This window comes from Zootoca vivipara, chromosome 12 (assembly GCF_965207765.1).
Source record: "Zootoca vivipara chromosome 12, rZooViv2.hap1.1, whole genome shotgun sequence".
NCBI classification, from domain to species: domain Eukaryota; kingdom Metazoa; phylum Chordata; class Lepidosauria; order Squamata; family Lacertidae; genus Zootoca; species Zootoca vivipara.
In genome coordinates, this window is record NC_142595.1 from 52944962 (window position 1) to 52966739 (window position 21778).

Genomic DNA, 21778 nt, shown 5'->3' on the forward strand with positions numbered 1-21778 from the left:
CTTGGAGTGTCCCTTCCAACTCTATAGTTCTGCCTCCTGCCCGCTTCTCCCCCAGAGGACCCAGGGGCCCTAAGCTTTGCCAGGACACCCCCCCCCCCAGCACACCCCAAGCCCCCGGCCCCTCCGCCGTTACCTTGGGAGGGGCCTCAGGATCCATTCTGACCCAGGGTCCTCGCTGTTCGGCGGCGGTGGGGCGGCTCGGCGGTGGGGCGGGCCCCTCCGAAGTGGGGTCAGAGTTCTGCCGGATCATGCCCGCCCTTGGTGGGGATGGGGCGGAGGAGGAGGAGGCGGAGGAGGAGGCGGCGGAGGAGGATGAGGAGTCATGGACGGGGAAAGCGGCCATGTTCTTGCTGGGCTGGTCCTGCAGCGACTGGGAGCGAGGGACGGGGGCTGCGTATGGCTTGAGGGGGACGCGGTGGGCGAGGTGGCTCTGCGAAAGGAGAGGGGGCAGGGAGGGAGGGAGGGGGGCAGATGCTGAGTACGGGGAGGGGGGCCTAGCTGCTCCCCCACCAGGCCTGCCTCCTCCTCCTCCTCCTGCACCCTCTTCTGAAGCCGTCCCTAGCACTACCCAACCCACCCTCCTCATTCGGGGCTGGGAAGAGTCTTTCCCCTCTCATTCAGTCCCTGCCCTCAAAGCCCACCTCTGGAAGGCACAGGGTCTGTGGTTTCCCCCCCCCCCTTCCTCATTTCATCCCCACCACCACAACAACAACCCTGCGAGGTAGGTCAGCTGGGAGCCCAAGAGACGTCTCCCCCCCCCCAGGGGGGAATCTGAACCCTGGTCTCCAAAGTCCAAGTTGGACCCTCTAAACACTAGAGCACAGTGCACACCTCCCTCTTCTGAGTAGGGTGTGTGTTGCTTGCTGGATTCCCATCCCCGGCAGGCCTGGGGGTCCCCACATGCCCCCTCTCTCCTCCCGTGTATCCAAGAGGCCAAGGGGTGACCCACTGCTAATCCTCCCCCCCCCCCCCGGGGATAAAGAGGTCAAAGCACAGCCAATGAGGGGGGAGCAGGAGGAGGAGAAGCAGCAGCGGATGGCAATGAGCGGTGGGGGTGACTGGCTGGTGTTTGTGCATGTCCTCCTGTGCTCACTTGGGGGGCGGGAGAAACCCTCACCTTGTGCTGCCCCTCCTGGGGCTCGACAGGGCGCTGCATAGGTGGGGTCTGCGAGGCTGGGGAGGAGTTGAGCGACACCGACTCGGAGCGGGACTGGGGTGCCAACTCTGGCCCAGGGCCCCCCAGTTTAGTCTTGGCCACCGGCGAGGCAGAGTTCTGCTTGTTCATGCGGGTCCGTTCTTCCACCTAGAATCACAGAACTGCAAGGTTGGGAGGGTCCCCCAGGGTCATCTAGCCCAACCCCACACAATGCAGGAATCTTGTTCCTTGCCATTTGAATCAGTTGGTTCAGGCCCTGCCCTCCGGAGCAGCAAAAAACAAGCTTTGTCCACCTTCCCCGTGGGAGCCCTTTAGATATTTGAAGATGGCCGTCGTGGCAACATCTCAGTCTTCTCTTCAACAGACTAAACATGCCCGACTCCCTCAACCATTCCTCACAAGGCTTGGCTTCCAGACCTTTCATCATCTTGGTTTCCCTCCTCTGCCCACATCTCAATTTCCTTTTTGTGGGATAACCTGTCTCACATAACCAACATGCTTAAGTCCAATTAATGCATGAAGGGGTTAATGCCATAGAGCAAGCTGTCCTGCCAGGCTTAGCTAGGTAACTCCTCCTTACCTTGGGAGGAGGGCAATCAAGCCTATGGTGCCCCTTCAGTGTAAAGAGGTCCGAGCTGGTTGCTCCAAACTCAGACCTCATGGCTCTCGCAAGCCACTACTGTGTTCCTATGCCAATAGTTTAGGAACTTACCTCTGTAACTCTGCCAAGTTTTACTGCCTGTGTTTTTTGGCTGACGTATGGAAAAGCACATGAACCTGACCTTCGGAGCATTTGCAAGTAAACCATTTCTAACTTTTTCTATGCTAGGGGAAGAGGAGGACTCCCTTACAAACTCACAAAGCCATATTTTAAAGGTTTAAATCCTATATTTCCAAGCTTTCCTTTGCTGCATGTGTTGTGATTTTAAATCTCTGCTGGGGTTCACGCACCAGAGAGCACTTGAGTCAATCTTGGATCGTGGCATCCAGGAATTCTCCTTTTATATGTCTATTTTCCCTTGCCAACCATCATGTCTGAAACTGTGGTGCCCAGAACTGGACATGGGACTCCGGGTGGGGTCTAACCATGGCAGAACAGAGAGGTACTGTTACTACCCCCTGGAGCGGCAGGAAGCAAGCTGGCTCCATCTTCCATCTGACCTGCCCATGAGGTTGAGGACGCAGAGGCTGGCCCAGTTGCCCTCAAGCCCCTGCCTGCCCCAGAACACAGAAAACCGCAGGCTGCCACCCACTCCACCCCAGAGATCTCTCCTGCCTTTTTCTTCCTCCCTCTAGCTGCCCTGCATTTGCAGAGAGAGAGAGCCTGCTGGCTCTTTGTGCACCCCACTGCATTGGGGCTTACCTCCCGGGCCCAGGTGGGCTTGTCGGCAGGGTTGGCGCTGCGGTTGTAGTGGTAGAGGGGCTTCTTCTCCTGCTGCTGCTGCTGCTGTTGCTGCTTATGGAGCTGTTGCTGCTGCTGGAGGGACTTCAGGTAGGCATGTTCCTGCTGCAGTTGGCGCTGGAGCCGCTCCGACTGGCGCTGCTCCTCCAGCTGCTTGCGCTTGTACTCCTGGAAGGGAGAAGGGGAGCCGGTGAGGGTGCTGGGGGGGGAGTCTGGCTCCCAGAGGAGGCCAAGAAGGCTGGGGGAGGGCACCTAGCCCAGCACCCTGTCCTCACAGAGCAGGCCAAGAGGGCTGGATCAGGCCGAAAGGGGTCCTCATCTTTACCCAGCATTGTGTTCTCACAGGGCCCACTGTGGGGATCCCGCAAGCAGGATCTGAACACAAGACAACTCTTGTGGCTTCCAGCAGCTGGCACTCAGAAGCTCCGCTGTCTCCAACTGAGCAGAGCCCTCATCTCCACAAGCCGCCTGCAAGCCCCCCCCCCCCGGAAATGGGCCGGTACCTGCCCCCTGTGCCCGGCTGAAGAAGGGTCCCTGGGGGTTCCCTCTTGGAATTCAGGGAGAAGTAGGGTTTTTTGGGGGGAGGGGCCCAGCAGGAGCAGTAAGAAGCCCCCCCTCCTTTTCTTTACCAACAGCAGTGCTTGTTCCTGGAGGAGCTGCTGCTGCAGGATTTCGAGCTGCCTCTGTTCCTCCTCTAACTTGTGCCTGATATACTCCTGGACAGAGGGGAAAAGGCAGGGGACAGAGAAAGAGAGAAGGAAGGGAGAGAAAGAGAGACAGACAGACAGACAGAGAAAGAGAGAGAAGGCAAAAAGTGAAGGGAGGAGGAGGGAAAGCGCACCCAGGCAGAACCGCCACCCAAAGAGCAGAGGAGGAGGCGGTGGCAGCAGCAGCAGAAGCTAAACAGACCCAAACACCCAGGAGCTGGGGCAGAATCCGGGCTTCCCGGCTACGTCCTGCTTAGAAGGTGGGGCAATGCATTGCATTGCAGGGGGTTGGCTTAGATGCCCCTCTGGGTCCCTTCCAACTCTAGGATTCTAGGAGTCAAGGCCTCTCTCCACCCCTAACACTCCCCCCCCGCTTATCCTGCACCTTTGACGGTGTGGCCAGGGGAGGCGAAGGGTCAGGGAAAGCACTCCACGTCCTGCTGAGAAAACGGAAAACCTGCTTTATAGGGTACAGCTGCATCTCATGGAGGGCTTCGGTCCCAAGGCTTCTGCATATACACAACCTTATTGCATGGCCAATTTTTTGGAGGTGCCCCCATAGCTGGCAGGTGACTTGGAGAGGGAGACAGAGAGAGAGAATCCCCCGCACTGTCAGAGCCCATGTGGGGAGCAGAACTTTCCCAGAGAGCTTCTAAGGTCTCTGCCTCGCTTGGGATCCCACTCGTCGCTATTTAAATGTGTGTCAGATGCCGCCGCGCTGTACTGAGTCAGACCCACTGGGGTTCAATTTGCTCAGTGTGGCCCACACTGACCGGCAACAGGGGCTCTCCCCACATTTTCAGACAGGGGAGCCTCTCCCCGCCCTACCTGGGGATGGAACCCCCAAACCTGTGCTCTACCCAGTGAGCTGTGATGGCCTTTTGCCAGGTCCTGCACCAAGCCTGGGCTGCTGCTGCTGCTTCCATCCCCACCGCCTTCCCAAGGCCCCCCACGGCCTGCCCCACCTGCTCTCGCTCCGCCTGCCGGCGCTCCTCCTCTCGGCGCATGACCTGCATGTCCTCCAGGCGCCGCTGCTGTTCCTTCTCCTGCATCTTACGCTGCTCCCGCTCTCGGCGCTGTTGCTGCGAGGGAAGAGGGGATTGGGGGAAGAGGTCAGAGGAGGGTCTTACGAGCCCCAGCATGAGAAAGCAGGCAGGCTGGGGCCAGGAGGAATCCACTGGAGGGCCTCCACCTCAGTGGCCCCAGGGAAAACCATGCCCTGCCCCTCTACCCTCAACTTCAAGTTCCAACTTTGTGTGGCAAGGGCTTCCTGGCATGGTGGAATAGCATGTTGCCAAGAACAACTGGGATTTCTTCTGTTTTTTCCCCCTTTTCTGTGACGGCTCTGTACTCTAACCTCCTGCTGACATTGCTGATATTATTATTTCTTCGACTTCCGGTCTGCCGCCATCAGCCGCCGGCGGGGTCCGTTTCGGTCTCCGAGACACCCGCCGCTGCCGGGGAGGGGGAGAGTTGCGCGGGCGCCGCGACCTCCCGGAGAATCCCCAGATTGTGCGTTCTGGGGGCTGATACCCAGCAGCGCTCCAAAAAAAAGCCATGGAAACTGCCCGGAGAGCCCCCGTTGGAGCCTCCGAGAGCAGGCTGTACATGGCGGAGCCTTGGGTCCATTGCTACCCCGGTAGCGGGAAGCTCCGAGCCGGAGACAGAGGAGCGGCAGATACCTTCAAATCAAGAACTGGACTGTGAGTAAGATAATTCAATTTGATTTTAAAAGAAGAATTTGGACTTGGGAGGGGAATAAAAAACGGAGGTCGTTCCCCCCCCTACCCGGAAGGCTGTGCCACAACTAACTTGCCTGCAGCCGATTGAAGAGAAGGGGTGTGGATCCCCCTGAAAATTGAACTTGTATCCCCCCTTAGAAGGCAGAACTAAGGGGGGGGGAGTATATATTTTAGACTGCGTTGGCAAATTTGATATCGTGATCAAGAACACCCCCCCCGAAACCGAGGGCAGGAGCCTAAAGCCGCGACCAGTTGACAACATAACGATTTATAAAGAGTAATTGCTGTGACTCTGTGATCTTTTTTTGGATTATACTTTGGACTATATTTAAGTTGATTGATGTGACAAAGTGGAGAATTGGAAGATTTGAATTAAGAATTTGAATTATAAATGACAAATATGGTTGGAAATAAACAAAGGAACTAGTTTGGACATTATAGCACCATCTCTGGCGGATCAGGTTACAATTCCCACGGGAACATAGAAGGACAAAGAAGGCTGCCAGCCAAAACAACCCGCTTACAAATGGAGGAGGTCGAGCTGCAACATATTTTAGACTTTATTAGAGAAATGACAGAGGAAGTACGTTATGGCAAAGTAAACGTTCAGACTTTAAAAGAAGACCAACAACAGATATCCCCAACGGAAATTTTAGAATTGGAAGAAGAAGAAGAAGAAATTATTGAACAACGGATTGAAAATAAGGAGCAATGGATTGAGAAATCAATGCAACCTGTGAGAGAGGAAGCATTGACCACCTACGTGACTTTGGATGCTAAGGACCAAGATGGACTCTGGGACCTGGTCTGCCCAGTGAGAGAGGGCGACCAGATCCCAGAAAGAAACAAAGAAACTGAGGAGGGAGGAAAGAGTCTGGACATTGCCCCCCCCCAGTGAGAGTGAGGGGACGCAGACCAGACAGAAGATTGGAAACAGGGGACACTGGAAATAAAGATGAGGGTGGGAGGCTGGTGGAAGAATTAAAACAACGGAAGGGGAAGAAGGAGGAATGGGGTGGTTTAGAATGGCTAAGAGTGGGTGTGGGGTAAAGAAGGAATATAAAGTAGATGAATGGATGGATCAAAAGGTTTGAAATTGGACAGTACGAAGACGCTGGCCGGGGAAAAGGGGAAACTGCTACTTGGGGAGGGAGGGGGTGGGATTTGAGGTTTAGCTATAAGATTGGATAGAATCTGAATCAGGAAAAGGTATATCTTTTTAGGGGGAAAATATAGGCTAAAGGAAATTATTAGAAATAGTTAAAAGCAATGTAGTTTAAAATTTAATAGAAATTGTTGTGTGGGGTAAAAAAAGAAGTTGTGAAATTTGATATGGAATAGACCCGGGAGGGGAGGGACGGGGAAGTCGGGGACAAGATATTGTTAGAGATATTATTTTTCTTTTTTCTCTTTTTTCCTTTTTGTGCCTTTTCTTTTGTTTTTCTTAATTTTTCTTTTCTACTTTTTAAGCTTTTGTATTTTTGTGTGGTATTTTTTTTTATTGTAAAAATTTCAATAAATATAATTATAAAAAAAATTATTAAAAAAAGAAGATATTATTATTTCTTCTCTCCTTTATATCTGTTTGCAAATCTTCTGCTCCTCTACAAGTTGAGTTGCGTCAAACGGTCTCTGACAAACCCTCCCTGCGAGACTCTAGCTTTGTTACCGAGCCGGAGTACCCCTCCGCCGCTGCTAATGCTGGATACTTCTGGATAGCATTTCCTAAGCATCTGACAGCAACAAGAAACGGAGCCTTTAGTGCCATCAGCCCGGCCCTGTGGAACTCCCTGCCACTAGAGATCCAATGTCTAAACGCCTGCTGAAAACTTCTCTATTCCGCCAGGCCGAGGCAGGCAATTAAGAAGACGTCCCTCCACAATGGTTAACCGATGTCTGTTTTGAACTTTTAAAAATAGGGTTTCATGCATTTTTTGTGGCAAACCGCTTCGATACCTTTCACGAAACAGTGGCCTGCAAGTGGACTTTAGTGCAGCACCCACCTCCCCTCCCCTCCCGCCCCGCTCACCTCCTCCACGCGCCGCCTCTCCTCCTTCTGCTCCTCGATGCGCCGCTGGCGCTGGTGCAGGAGGTGCTTGATGTGGGCCTCGGAGTCGCGGTGCTGGGCTGCCAGCTGCTGCTGCTGCTGCTTCAGGGCCTCCGAGTTGCTCTTGTTCTCCTGCTGCAGGCGGAGGAACTCCCGGCGCAGCGTCGACTCTCCGGGGACATTCATGATGGAGCTGGCGGGAGGGGAGGCGGGGCGGGGCGACCCGCTGGATCAGGCCGGCCTTCTGCTCTCACAGCGGCTGACCAGGTGCCGTTGTGGGAAGCCGGCAAGCGGGACCCGAGTGCAAAAGCGGCTCTCCCCTGCTGCGGCATCCAGTGAGGGGGATTCAGGAGCCCCGCTGCCTCCGAAAGGGGAGGACGGAGCACAGCCATTGTGGCAAAGAGCTCTGTACTGCCTACACTGGCTGGCAGCTATGGCGCCCCAGGATTTCAGGCAGGAGGCTCTGCCAGCCCTACCTGGAGATACTGCTGGCAGGGACTGAACCAGGGCCTTTCCGCTGGCAAGGCAGACACTCTGCCACTGACGCCCTTTGTCCTGCCAGAGCTCAGGCGTGGAGTGAGGGGTTTGCCAGGCGTGGCCCCCCTGCCTCATAGCACCTGCCAAACCCACCAGGAAATGGATCCCACCCAGGGGAGCTAGTTGGAGGGCTCCTGTTCTGCCATGGGCCAGGCAGGGGGAGGCAAGCACCAGCACACTCTCATCTCTGCCCTGCTTACCTGGGCTCCCCTTCCTCGCCGCGCCCGTCTTCCTCTTCCTCGCTGCCGCTGTACTCGTACTCTGTCTCGTCTGCCAGAAGAGGCAACACGGGGGAAAATCAGTGGAGTGCGCAGGGCGCTTGAGCCCCTCAACGTCTCCCCTACCTCTGCCCCACGGAATGGTAGGGTTGGAAGGGACCCCCAAGGGTCTTCTAGCCCAACCCCGTGCTGCAGTGCAGGAATCACAGTCACTGTCTCCCTCGGCTCCACCTCTGCCCTCTGCCCCACGCACCTTTCTCCCCCCTCTTCTTGCGGGTGCGGTCGATGTGGTCCTTGAGCTGGATGCGGACCTGCCGCTCCGTGGGCTGGTCCCGGACGAAGGGGAACTTGAGGAGCTGCTCTGTCGGGGGGCGGCTGGTGTAGGCCTTGATCAGGCAGTTGTCAATGAAGTCAATGAACTTCTTGGACCTGTGAAGGGGGGGCCAAGGCAGGTCTCAGTCTCCCCACACGGGCAGGCAGAGCTCAGGTGAGCCAAGGATCAGGCGAGATGCCTCCCAGCTCACTGCGCTGCGCCCCCCCCCCCACCTGAGGCACCTCCCTCTGTCCCAGCCTGCCAGAAGGAAAGAAAAATTGGCTCCCATTTGCTCCTTGGGGAGGACCAGCCCCAAAGCCCAGAAGTGCCCGGGACACAATCCCCGCCGTCTGGGGACTAAGACCCGGGTACCCTCCCCTCTTGACAATTCTGCTGAACTCGGTTGTGGTGCCAGCCAGCAGAGAGCACAAGAAGCGCAGCCCATGAGCTGTTAACGCCAGGTGGGCCAGCGCCCAGTTCTGCGCTCTTCTTCCTGGGTGGGGGCAGCAGCAGCAGACCTACCATTTCTTGGATTTCAACTTGGGCGGTGGGTTGCGAGGGATGAGGAACAAGGCCCTCATGGGGTGCATGTCGCACAGGGCTGCCAAGAGGAGGGAGAGAGAGGGAGGGAGAGGTGAGAAGCAGGACCACCCCTCGCCCACCATGGCTCATGCCGTTTTATTTCATTGCATTTATTTGTCTTCTAATTCTTATTAGATTATTTCAACATATAACAACATGGCACAGGTAAGCAATGAAGCATCCCACCCTAACCGAAAAGCTGGTTTTAGGGCAAGGCATGGAAAATAACAACCAAATAAGTTTTTATCCCAGAGACGCGGGTGGCGCTGTGGTCTAAACCACAGAGCCTAGGGCTTGCCGATCAGAAGGTCGGTGGTTCGAATCCCCGCGACGGGATGAGCCCCCATTGCTCTGTCCCTGCTCCTGCCAACCTAGCAGTTCGAAAGCACGTCAAAGTGCAAGTAGATAAATAGGTTATGTGCGCTGCTCTGGTTTGCCAGAAGCAGCTTAGTCCTGCTGGCCACATGACCCGGAAGCTGTACACTGGCTCCCTCGGCCAGTAAAGCGAGATGAGCGCCGCAACCCCAGAGTCGGTCACGACTGGACCTAACGGTCAGGGGTCCCTTTACTATATGTAAAAGAGACAACAAAACTGTTTATGTCAACCAGAATGTTTTCTAATGTGAGCTGAGTCCTCTCTTTTCCTTTTTTCAGCCAGGTTCATAATAAAGCTGGGCCATTCAATTACAAAGAAGTCTTTGCACTTTTGGCTGACTAACAATCTATATTCTTCTAAATGTTTTTGCATGAGGTTTTTTGTTTTGTTCTTGTTCTTATTATGCATTTTGCATTTCTATCTTGCATTTTTATGCCCTGGGATCTAGGATCAAGGGCGGTATGCAAATTCAATCAATAAAATAACAGTAATAATAATACTATTAATTTGTCAGTCGACAAGTGCCCTTTGCCATATTGCGCTGTACCAATTTGTGAGATAAGCCCCCTCTAAGTTCTTTCAGGGTCTCCTTGTTATGAGCCTGCCTGCCGGCAGGAGAGAACATTAACCTGCAGGATGGAGCTGCAAATTAGCATTATCTCCCATGGAAAGATTGAGGAGAACTGGCTCTGGACATTTGGAGGTGTTTTACAGAACTTTCCCACATCTCTGCCATGTATGTGGATTAGAGCCTGTTAAGGTAAAGGAGGATCCCCAAAGACCCCACTGAATCTAGGCCTTCCCCTTTCTGGAGATGCCCAGCCCCACACGCCAGCCTTCCTCAAGGAGCCAGGATCCCTGGGCTTGAGGATGCTACTTGCTGCCCTGCCCCAGCCCCGGGTCAGAGACCAGCCCAGGCCTGCCTCAAGCAATGGCCATGCTTCTTCCTCTCCCTCTCTCCACCCCACTTTGCCGCACAGACACTCACGTGGCGCTCCCTCGGCCATCTCGATGGCGGTGATCCCCAGGGACCAGATGTCGCTCTGCGGGGAGGAAGCGGAGAAAGGTTGTCGCAAAGGCAGAAGCCTCGTCCTTCCCTGTCGTTCTGCCCTTGTCCTCTTCTTGCTCCTTCTCACCCCACTCTCCCTCGCCTGGGGGAGGAGGAGCAGCAGCAAGCCTTTCCTCTGCTACTCGCATTCCCAAATCCTCCTGCTCTTGCCTCCCCAAACGACAGTCTCTAGGAATTGCAGGAGGGGAGAGAGGCTGCTCCTCCATTTGGGGTGCTGCCTGTGAGGTTCTCCCCTCTGGGGGGGGGGGAGACATCTGATGGGCCACTAGGAGGGCGGGCTGTGCTGGGGCACCGCTGATCCAGCTGCTGCAGGATTCTGCTTATGCTGAATCAGGCCAGCATCCCATCTAGTCCAGCATCCTGTTCTCACAGGGACTGACCAGATGCCTCAATGGGAAACACAAAAGCAGGACCCAAGCACAGGAGCAACACTCCCCCCCCTAGGTTTCCACCCACTGGGATTCAGAAGCATGGCTGCCCCTGACTATGGAGGCAGAATAGTGTCACTGACACGCCTCTCGTCCTCCGTGCATTTGTCCAAGTTTCTTTCAAAGCCACCCGGGATGGCTGGTGTCACAGTCTCTTGTGGGAGGGAATCCCATAGTTTAAAGACACACTGCATGGAAAAGTCACTTCTTTTATCTATCTCGAATCTTCCAACATTCAGCACCATTGGATGTCCACAAGTTCCAGTGTTACGAGAGAGGAAGGAAAACTTTCCCCTGTCCCCTTTCTCTGTCCTGTGTATTGTTTTGCAAACTTCTGTCCTGTGGCCTCTCGCCCGCTTCCCCCTGAACTGAAAAGTCCCAAACGCTGCCTGGGTTGCCACGGTGAGGACAGACTGGGCTAGGCTGACACTGGGCCCCGCTTATCCTCTTGCACCCGACTCCGTCCCTGCAGGGCAGCAGCTGCCCGACTCCTGCCAGGATGGGGGGGGGAGGCACTCTGAGCTTTGGGGGGCGGCACCTACCCTGTAGTCGTATGTGGCGTCGGGGTTCTCATCGCAGGCAATCACCTCTGGTGCCATCCAGTAAGGGGTGCCGATAAATGTGTTCCGACGCCCCACCGTGCGGTCCAGCTGGGCGCTGACCCCAAAGTCAACTGCAGGAGGGGGGAGAGGGCAGGGGAGTCAGCTGGTTGCAAAGGCTGCATGGCTCCCGGGGAGGGGGCACGTCACAGACACGGGCAGGGGCATCGGGGTGGGGGTGGGGAGCAGGGGCAGATCCGCAGGGGGGAGGGCATGCAAAAGTTGTTCCCACGGAGGCATGAAAGGTCCTCGGAGCAGATGGAGGTTTATTATTTGTACATTTGAATGCCTCCTTTATATTCCAAGGAGCTCAAGGTGGTGTAAGTGGTTCTCCTTCTCCCCTTTTCGTCCTCACAACCACAACCACAACCCTGTGAGGCAGGTGAGGCTGACTCCAGTGAGCTTCATGGCCGAGTGCAGATCCAAACCCAGTCACCCAGGACATAGTCCAACACACTCTAGCCATTAGAACAAAGAGCCCCTTTGCTACGGCTGCTCTGGGCGAGTGACAGCTGGCACTACTCTGGGGCACAGCTCAGGCCGCCTTGAGCTGCTTGGAGAAAAAGGTGGAATATAAAGGCAGGGAAACAAATAAATGCGGACAGGGACTGAAGGAATGAATGGGGGGGGTGGGGGGGTGTCGGCATGCTACCAAGGAATCGGGGGCAACTGGCAGGCCCCCAGCTGGCTCCAGCCCCGCCAGCTGAAATGCCAGGCGATCTCCGTCCTTGGTGCAGCAATCAGCGACCCAGACATGGGATGCCTTGGGCACGCTCTGTTACAGCAGATTCCACTACGCAGCAAAAGTATCGTAGCCAGAAAGAGCGAGACTGTGGTGGCATATTTACAAGGAGTTTATTTAGCGCAAGCGAGAACAAAAGGAAAACATGTCCGATCTCCTTCATGTCCAAGCAAAATGGAAAGCTATACACAAAACGGAAGTTCCAGCATGCAATACTGGTGTGTGTTACACAGACGCAACGGGGGGGGGGGGTGTTCCCTTCACCTACCTAACTTCACCTCTGCGTTCTCGGTGAGGAGGACATTCTGGCCCTTGATGTCTCGGTGGATCACCTTGTGTGCATGGAGGTGGGCAAGCCCCTGCAGGGAGAGAGAAGACAGGTGTGAGGAGGGGGTCCCTGGTGCCCTGGCCAGGACACAGCTTCCACAGCACACACACAGGGCTGCCCAGAGGCAGCCCCCCACCCTCCTCCTCCTCCAGCGGAGCTGCTGCCCTGCCCACCCACCCTGAGGATCTCCCGGCAGATGTAGGCGATGCAGTCCTCCTTCAGAGCGTTGCCTTTGGTGTTCTTCACCAGGTCTGTCACGGAGCCTGCGCCACAAAACTCCATCACCAGCTGCAGGAAGACAAAAGCCCAGAGCAGTTGGGGGGGGGAGAGAAGCTCTGAAGCCCTCCAGGCAGGGGCGGGCAAAGGGGATGCACCCTATGGCATCCCTCCTCTCTCCCCCCAAGATCTCCCTTGACCAACATCCCAAAGACCCCACTTGAGCTCTTTGGTCTGCAGAACTGGCCCTGTTGCAGGGTGTGATATAATCCCTGTTCGGAAGAACTTGATATTTTAGTGCAGCAGCACCCATGGACTTTGCCTCTTGATATCAGGCAGGCGCCTTCGCTGTACCCCAAACATCCTGGTTTAGACAAGCCTGCCCAAACGTTCGGAAAGCCGGCATGGGCTTCAATCTGTTTTTGGCCTATTGCTAATTTTAACTTTTCGAAAGCCTTAAATTATTGCTATTAATTGTTTAGTGAAAATTTCACTGTTTTATCTGTTTTTGTAAACTGCCTTGAGGTGGGCTTTTTTTGGGGGGGGGGGAGTTGCAATCAAGCGGTGAAAATATATCATGAAATGAATAGCTACCCACCCAAACACACCTGATAATTTTATTGTTTTATCTTTTTTGTAAATTTCCTTTTTAGGGTTTAAATAATAATAATTTATTATCTATATGCCGCTCATCAGACTGGCAGTCACTCTGGGGAGAACAGAACAGGCCAGACACAGCCCTGCAGATGCAAGGGTTTCCCAAGGGGGTCTTGGGCCCCAGCAGACACCCCCCAACTCCACCCCCTGAGCCTCACTCCCCCTTCTCCTTACCCAGAGCTGGTCGTCGTTCCCAGGGGGACTCTTCTTAATGAAGGCCCCGTAGTAAGTGGCAATGTTGCGGTGGTGAGAGTACTTCTTCAGCATGTTGATCTCTTGCTTGATCTCTTCCTCTTCGTCCTTTTTTTGTGGGAGGGGAGGGAGAGGGGGTGTCAAGAGGAGGCCAGAGCCGTCGCCACCCCCCCTCCCCACTCAGAATTATTTCGAGGACAGCCACCCTTTGCTAGGGCTGCTGCCAGGGCAGGCGTGGTCGTCTCCTGGTCCAGGTGGTGCCAATCGAAGCTGCGTTGCCTGTGCCTTCCCCCCAGCTGGCAGCCTGGCCGGGAAATGGGGCAGGGGAGAGGCCAACCAAGCATGGCCCAGGCCCCGTCCTGCTGTACTGTACCTCCGTGACGTCCATGACTTTGATAGCGGCCAACTGCCCCGTCTTGACATGGCGACCCTGAGAAGGAGAGAGAAGAGAAGAGGAGGCAATGTCAACATGGGCCTCTTTGGGTTGTTCTGCTTTTAGACTGCAAGCACCTGGGGGGCAGAGACCTGATTGGATTTGGCTGGGAAGCGTGGATAGCCCTAAGCACTTGGGGTGGTGGTGTGTGTGTTTGTGACACGCTTCACTCCCGAGATCCTTGCAGCACAGGCCCAGCAGAGGGAGCCAGAGGCCTGGCCAAGCTAAGTCCCTCTGCCTGATCAGGACCCCCCCCCCAATGGAGGTGCTTAAAAGGATGGCTGTCTGGAAAGCAAGCCTTAAGAGGAACAGTTGAGGGAGTTGGGGATGCTTAGCCTGGGAAAGGGGAGACGGAGAGATGACAGGATGGTCTTCTTCAAATGTCTCAAGGGCTGCCCCATGGAAGAGGGAGCAAGCTTGTTTCCTGCTGCCCCAGAGGGGAGGATCCGAACCAACTGATTCAATTGGCAAGAAAGGTGATTCTGACTAAACCTTAGGAGAAACTTTCTGAAGGCAAGAGCTGTGCAACGGCGCAACGGACTCCCCCCCGGAAGTGGCAGTCTCTTCTTCAGTGGAGGCTTTTAGGCTAAGGTAGGGCGGCCATCTGTCAAGGATTAGTTAGCTGTGATGCCTGCATGGCAGGGGGTTGGACTAGATGACCCCTGGGGGTCCTTTGTTGTTGTTTAGTCGTTTAGTCGTGTCCGACTCTTCGTGACCCCCTGGACCATAGCACGCCAGGCACTCCTGTCTTCCACTGCCTCCCGCAGTTCGGTCAAACTCATGTTCGTAGCTTCGCGAACACTGTCCAACCATCTTGTCCTCTGTCGTCCCCTTCTCCTAGTGCCCTCAATCTTTCCCAACATCAGGGTCTTTTCCAAGGATTCTTCTCTTCTCATGAGGTGGCCAAAGTATTGGAGCCTCAGCTTCACGATCTGTCCTTCCAGGGAGCACTCAGGGCTGATTTCCTTAAGAATGGATAGGTTTGATCTTCTTGCAGTCCATGGGACTCTCAAGAGTCTCCTCCAGCACCATAATTCAAAAGCATCAATTCTTCGGCGATCAGCCTTCTTTATGGTCCAGCTCTCACTTGGCAGAGCGTAAGTCTATAAGAGGAATTTGCTGGCTCAGGCCGGTGGCCCATTTGGTCCATCGCCCCGTGGCTCACAGGGGCTGATCAGGGGGGTCCTTTACAACTCCACAATTCTAGGAGTCTCAAACTGTGCATTTTGCCCCGCAAGCTCAGCCATTGTGGGTCAGGGGGAGACACAAATTGCCGGTCAGAGGGCAAGACATGACCACATGACTGCTAAATGCAGGGGGGTGGGGCTAGATAAGCTCAATCTCATCAGGCTTGGGTGTGTGTGTGTGTCTCTGGCTCCAAATCCCCCTCAGCCACAAAGCTTGCAGGGTGAATTTGATCCACTTAAGCATCTCTGTTGGTTGTTGAGAGGATAAAGCGGGGGAGGGGGGCATTGCACATAAGGAACCCGAGAAGCAGCCTTGTGCTGAGTCAGACTCTGGGGAGGCACCTTGCTCTGCACCGTCTACACTGGCTGGCAGCAGCTACACCATGGGGCTTCAAACAGGGGGCCTCTCCCAGCCCTGCCAGGAGATGCCGCCATTGGGGAGTGAACCTGGGACCTTCTGCATGCCAAGCAGTCAGAGGCAGCAATGCTTCAGAGTACCAGTTTCCGGATGTCCAGAGAATCATAAGAGATGAAGGGACCCGCCCCCGGTCATCTAGTCCAACCTCCTGCAATGCAGGAATCTCAATGCATGGCCTCCCATCCAATCTGAAACCATACCAGACCCTGCTTAGCTTTGCAAATGTGCTAGCTGTTTTATTGCTGCCTCGCCAGGTTGTCTTATGCCTGGGTCCTTGCATGCAGGTCCCCCCCCCACAGGCTACTGTTCAGCCCCTGTGAGCCACGGGGCGATGGACCAAATGGGCCACCGGCCTGAGCCAGCAAATTCCTCTTATAGACTTACGCTCTGCCAACTGAGCGGTACTGCCCCAAGTTGCATAAGATGAGGGGGCAGGAAAAGAGACCGATCTTGAAGACAACAGACAGCGAGCTAGGGGGGAGGGAGGGGATGCAGGTCATGGGGCAGGAGCCTGCAATGACCCCCGTGATCCTGAGCACCAACGGGCAACTTTGAGGGCAGGTCAGAAACCCACAGAGCAGAAGGGCCCATCAAAGCACCCAGATCTTCACCAGTAGCAGAAGGGACAGTGGGGTGGGGGAAACAGGGGAGCCAAGCTCAATAAAACATGGGGGGGGGAGGTAAGCCACACCCCACATAAGATAGGGTGCACACGCGCTATTTGAAGGACGATGCCTATACATTTTGGGGGGCTAATAGTTTACGGGGGGGGCAAAGGGACCTCAGGGCCTAGGGGCTGGCCCCTTTGCAGGGGAAGAATCATAGAATTGTAGAGTTGGAAGGGATCCCAAGGGTCATCCAGTCTAACCCCCTGCAATGCAGAAATAAAGCTCCCCCCCACCACTCCACCAGCTTCTGTAGCTTACTGCCCTGCTAGGACCTTTCACCACATCCACAAACACACCCTACAGGCCTCCTCCACACCCCGCATGTGTTTGCATCCTCCATGGCCCCCCATCCAGTCCCACTAGCGTCTCCTCCATCGCCATGCGGGGGCTATTTGAGCACTATTGGGGGCTGGGGAGAAGGACAGGGAGAGCTGCGAAGCGTTTCTGCAAAGCCTCTCCCTCTCCCCCCCCCCACTTCCCCGCTTGCCCTCAGCCATGTGCTGGCATTGTCTGTGGTGCCATGCAGCCTCACGCGTGGGCAGCTGTTGCCTGGCAACCGCCTCCCTCTTCCTTTCAGAGTGGCACTGAAAAAGCCTCTCTTCTCTCCCCCCACCCTCCCCAAATAAAATAAAAATCACTGCTGTGCGAACAGAATGATCTGGTACACCCTCTGAGCCTCTCCTGGGCATGGAGAGAGGGGGAGGCGGAAGAGGAGGAGGTCAGTTGGCAATGGCAATGCCTCACCTGCTGCTACCCAAGGGCCAGGTGACCCAGGAGGACGGCAGCCTTGGCTTAAGTTTTGGGAGAGAAGTGGGGAATAGCCACCACATCCTGGCTTAGTTTGCAAAGGAGTGCCTGGCTTTTCCTGTTTCAAAACTCAGGGTGGGAAGAGAGAGAATGAAGATCTTTTGCCCCAGCAAATGGCAGGGTTCTCCAGGTGGAGGATCTTGGGGGGGGGAGTGTCTGTTCAAAACCTCTTTGAAGGCGGGGATGGGGCTACGTCTGCCAGAAGCACCACCTGTCCTCTCTGCTTCCAGACAGCCTGACTGAAGCCCACCCACCCACCCCTCGCACAGACACACACACACCCCTTCCTAGAAAACAGGTTTGCCATCAAAGGGAGAGATCAGCATTGCCAAGATCACAGCCAGACTCCCTTCCCCAACTTGTCAGGCGGTGTGTTCAAAGGGAAAGGCATGGCAAGGTGGGGGAGGGAGGGGAGGGGAGGGGCAGCCTCCGTCTCCCACCGACTCCCCCCCACTCCTTGTCTCTGCTTTTGACAAGGCCTTCCTGCCCTGATGGAGGGGAGGGGGCCCAAGGCAACAAGCAGTTTGCTCTCCCGCTCTTGTCCCTCGAGGTGTTCGTGTGTGTGTGTGTGTGTGTGTGTGTGTGTGTGTGTGTGTACACAGAAGGCCTGAATTCGAGAAACTGGGGTGGGGAGCTTGCAGAGGGAAAACGTGCAGACTGCTGGTTCCCATAGGAACAAGGATGGAGCGACTGCAGAGACAGCGAGGCTGCATTGCTCAGGAGAGAAGCTCTGCAAGCCTGGAAAAGGGACCTCTTCACACCCAGCCTCCCAGTCCCACCCTAGGACCAGCTCAGCAGTGAGGGGAAAGCCCTCCGCACACGCTCAAAAGCACTCTCGCTAAGCCTGAATGCAGGAAACAGGCCTGGGGGCCCCATCCCCACCGCTCCCTCTTGTGAACTTTGGCTGCAGGGCTGATATAGGGAAGGGGGGAGAAGAAAGGGCCCTGCCCCACAGGGGTGGGTGTCAACCAAAGGGCCCTTCTGAGTCCTTCCCACTTGGGCTACGTGACAATTTGAAGGTGCCAAGTCCTAAGCACCCCCTGGAGGCAGGTAAGGATGCTTAAAAGAGCCAGCGGTGCGATGCAGCAGCAAAAAAGGCAAATGCCATTCTAGGCTGCGTCCACAGAATTCTGGTGTTTAGATCAAGGGAAGGAATAGTGCCACTCTGTTCTGCCGTGAATCGGCTGGGTATGCTTAGCCTTGGGAAAGAGGAGACAGGATAGCGATCTTCAAATATCTCAAGAGCTGTCCCATGGAAGAGGGGGGAAACTTGCTTCCAGAGGGTAGGACTCAAACCAGAGGCTTCAATATACAAGAAAGAAGATTCCGACGAAGCACCAGGAAGAACCTTCTGACAGTGGAACAGACTCCCACAAAAGGTTGTGGGTTCTCTTTCCTTGGAGCTTTAAAAGCAGAGGTTGGAGGGTCCCTCCCTGCTTACCTTGTACACCTGTCCATACGTTCCATTGCCGACCACCTCCACCAGTTCAAATATTCCAGCAGGATCCTGTAGAGGGAGAGGGGTGGGTGTGTTAAGATTCATTGCATATATTCAGATGCCAGGCAAAAACGTTCCTGTTTAACCAAACCTTTGGTTGATTGACATTCAATGCCCATTTAAAATGTGTGGGGTTTTTTTGGAGGGGGGGGTTGTTAATAGGGTTGTTTTGTTTTGATTATGTATTTTGTGATTTTATATTGCAATTTTATCATGTGAACCGCCCAGAGACCTGTGGGGATAGGGAGGTATACAAATCTAAATAAATAAATAGATGGTGGTGATGTTCTTATGATACTTGTGCCTCACCTCAGCACGAGGCGGCAAGTGCTCCTGGGGAAATGGTTCAGAGGCCACTGCCCCCCTCCAGTGGGCACGTCGAGCCCTGCCACAGCTCTCCCCCCCCCCGCCCCCAAGAAGGCAGCTGCCCTGGGCCCAGCGCCACACCTCTGGGACCCTTGCAGGACCGCCCCCTCCTATCTGGGCTATGGGCCGTCACGTGGCAACAGCCACACTCCGACAGTGGGCCACATCCCTGGAGGCCAGTATTAATAGCTTCTCATTAGGGTGTGACAGAGAGAGAGATCTGCAAGGAAGAGCCGCTTCCGTCTCTGAGGGCCAGAGCCATATCTGAGAAAAGAGCTTCGGCCGAGACGCCTTGAGGAAGGTGCACCTAAAAGGGGAAACTGGCGCCATTCCTCCTTCTCCACTGAAGACATACACAGGCAGCAGCAGCAGCAATGAGGGGAAGGAGGACCTCCCTCCGCCTAGAGGAGCCAAGTTCCTGCCTCCCCCTGCAGAGGCTTAGGAACATGAGAAGAGCCTGCGGGATCAGGCCCATGGCCCGCCTGGTGCAGCATCCTGTTCTCACAGGGGCCAGGCAGGTGCCCTTAAGGCAAAGCACAAGAGCCTGCCGTTTCCAGAAAGTGGGATTCAGAGGCATGCGCTGCCTCTTGACCCGCGTACCCAAACTAAGGCCCGTGGGCCGGAATGCGGCCCAATCGCCTTCTAAATCCGGCCTGCAGATGGTCCGGGAATCAGCATGTTTTTACATGAGTAGAATGTGTCCTTTTATTTAAAATGAATCTCTGGGTTATTTGTGGGGCATAGGAATTCGTTCATTTTTTTTTCCGCCCCCCCCCACAAGGTCTGAGGGATAGTGGACCGGCCCCCTGCTGAAAAAGTTTGCTGACCCCTTCTCTTGACAGTGGAGGAGGAGCCTAGCTGTCCTGGCTAGTAGCTTCCTCCTCCTCCTCCTCCTCCTCCTCCTCCTCCTCCTCCTCCTCCTCCTCCTCTCTGTCTCATCCTCTTTGAAAGCCTTCCAAGCTGCTGCCTCTTCCTGTGGAAGTGAGTTCCCTAGTTTAACTCTGCGCTGTGTGATGGAGGACTTCCTTTTATCTGTCCTGAAACTTCCACTATTCAGCTTCATTGGGTGCCCACAAGTTCTGGCATTATGAGAGGGGGAGAAGAATAGTTTTAAATAAATTTAATAATAATTTCGTTATTTGTACCCTGCCCGTCTGTCCGGATTGCCCCAGAAAAAACCTTTCTCTATCCACTTTCTCCCTGCTATGGGATGGGGGGGGGGGTACTGTTTTGTTATTTCTGCTTTAACTATGTATTCGTGCTTTTATCTTGTGAGTCACCCTAACACCTTTTGACGGTATAAGGAATATAATTTAAAATAAAAATAAAAATGCCATGCACAGTTTCATACACTTCTATCTTGCTGCCCCTTACTTGCCCTCCCTCTAAGCTAAAGAGCCCCCCTTTGCTCAGTCATTTTGGTGGCCCTTTTCCGAGCCTTTTCCCCCTCTGCAAATGCCCTTTCCGAGGTGAGGCTTGGCGGGAGCTCAAGGGCCTTGCCAGCTCACGGTGGCCAGGCAGCCCTTTGCCAGGAGACCCCGAGCGAACACCCAGCCGAGGAGAGAGAGATCCGTGAGCTTCTTCAGCAAGAGGAGGCCGAAAGCCAGCCTGGAGAGGAGATCCCAGAGTGGGACACAGGCCAGGCCAGCCAGCAGCTGCTGGGTGCAATGGGATACCTTGACTGCGGCTGTCCTCCTCCTCCTCCTCCTCCTCCTCTGGTTTCAGGAGTGCAGCAGCCCAGCAGCACCTGTGGCCGAGCGCCAGCCGCCTCCTTGGAAAGCAGATGGAGGGGGGGGGGCTGCTTCCGATGCCCAGGAGGACGGGGTAGGATTACAACCGGCTGAGGCACCAGGGAGAGGGTGCCTTGGTTTCCTCTTTGTGGAGAGACCTGCCTCACAAGCTTATTATTGCAAAGGTGAAGACAATCCCCGCCACTTCTGCCAATATTTACATACCGCCTAATAGGCAAAATTCCCAAGTGGTTTGCATGAAACACGTTAAGATCGTTTTTTAAAAAGAAAAAAAAAAGGAACGTGAGAAGAGAGGCCTGCTGGACCCGGTGCAGCTTCCTGTCCTCACAGGGGCAGAACAGTTGCCTGCAGGAAACCCGCAAGCAGGATTCGAGCGCAAGAGCAACTCTCTCCCATCCTGTGGTTCCCACTAACTGGTGTTCAGAAGCATTTCTGCCTCCAGCTGTGGATGCAGAGCAGGGCCACTGTGGCTAGCAGCCCTCCATAGCTCCCTCCTCCTCCTCCTCCTCCTCCTCCTCCTCCTCCTCCTCCTCCTCCTCCTCCTCCTCCTCCATGAATTTGCCTAATCCTCTTTTAAAGCCATCCAAGTTGGTGGCCATCGCTGCTGTCTCTTGCAGGAGGGAGTTCTATAGCTTTTATGCAACATTTCAAACCAAAAATTGCAAAGAAAGACATCGGTTAAAAACAGAAGCCATCAATGAAACGTTCAGCCAAGTATCGATAAAGTATTGATAAATAAAAGAACAGAACACGCTTGCTAAGTTAGCTGGGTCTTCAGGGGGTGTTTAAAGCTGGCTAGCATTTCCCGCCTCATGAGGGGCTCGTGGAAGGCTGCTTGGCCTTCTTGGTTGAGGCAAGTGAGAGGGCAACAAGAGCAGGAGTTAGTTCCGATTCCCAGTTGAAAAAATAAATCCAGTCCTGTGCTGTATTACAAGAACTGCAGGGTTTGAGAAGGGGACTGCCGCTGCCACCTTCCAAAGAACGAAAGTCGAAAAGTTTCCACCCCAGTGCAAAGTCTTCAGCGGCAACACAAGGTGAACCGAGCTGTTTCAAAATGTTCTGTGCCTGCTGCATCTGGGCCAGGTAGAAAAACCCCTCTCCTTCCATCCACAGGGGAACTGGAGCTAAGAAGCCCAAAATAGCAGCTGCAGAACCCTGCAAGGGGAGGACACAACCAGACTGATGTCCCCCAGGCATGTGTGCGTGAAAGGCATGTGTGGGTCCCTCTGAGGGTTTAGCACACACCTCCCTGCACCTCTGCGAGGGCTTAACACCCCTCCCCAATACACCTGCCATTGTAGCATCTTATCTAACGCTAGAACCCAGGGACTGCCAATAT

At 54.8% G+C, this 21778-nt stretch overlaps 1 protein-coding gene across 6 annotated transcripts in view; it reads right to left on the reverse strand.

Moving 5' to 3' along the window:
* Positions 1 to 21778, reverse strand: part of MINK1 (misshapen like kinase 1) — a 54314-nt gene that overhangs the window by 17210 nt on the left and 15326 nt on the right. For 3 of the 6 annotated variants that reach the window (XM_088655506.1, XM_035134506.3, XM_035134505.3), the window contains exons 2-17: positions 18266 to 18331; positions 13685 to 13741; positions 13294 to 13419; positions 12424 to 12534; positions 12187 to 12277; positions 11120 to 11250; positions 10069 to 10123; positions 8645 to 8723; positions 8063 to 8238; positions 7792 to 7861; positions 7037 to 7247; positions 4231 to 4347; positions 3188 to 3274; positions 2520 to 2726; positions 1118 to 1303; positions 134 to 430 (exon numbers count right to left, since the gene is read on the reverse strand). In XM_088655506.1, the coding sequence (XP_088511632.1) occupies positions 134 to 430; positions 1118 to 1303; positions 2520 to 2726; positions 3188 to 3274; positions 4231 to 4347; positions 7037 to 7247; positions 7792 to 7861; positions 8063 to 8238; positions 8645 to 8723; positions 10069 to 10123; positions 11120 to 11250; positions 12187 to 12277; positions 12424 to 12534; positions 13294 to 13419; positions 13685 to 13741; positions 18266 to 18331 (2067 nt within the window). The remainder of the gene's footprint in view (positions 1 to 133; positions 431 to 1117; positions 1304 to 2519; positions 2727 to 3187; positions 3275 to 4230; positions 4348 to 7036; positions 7248 to 7791; positions 7862 to 8062; positions 8239 to 8644; positions 8724 to 10068; positions 10124 to 11119; positions 11251 to 12186; positions 12278 to 12423; positions 12535 to 13293; positions 13420 to 13684; positions 13742 to 18265; positions 18332 to 21778) is intronic. The other 3 variants (XM_035134510.3, XM_035134511.3, XM_088655505.1) reach the window with 1 other exon arrangement.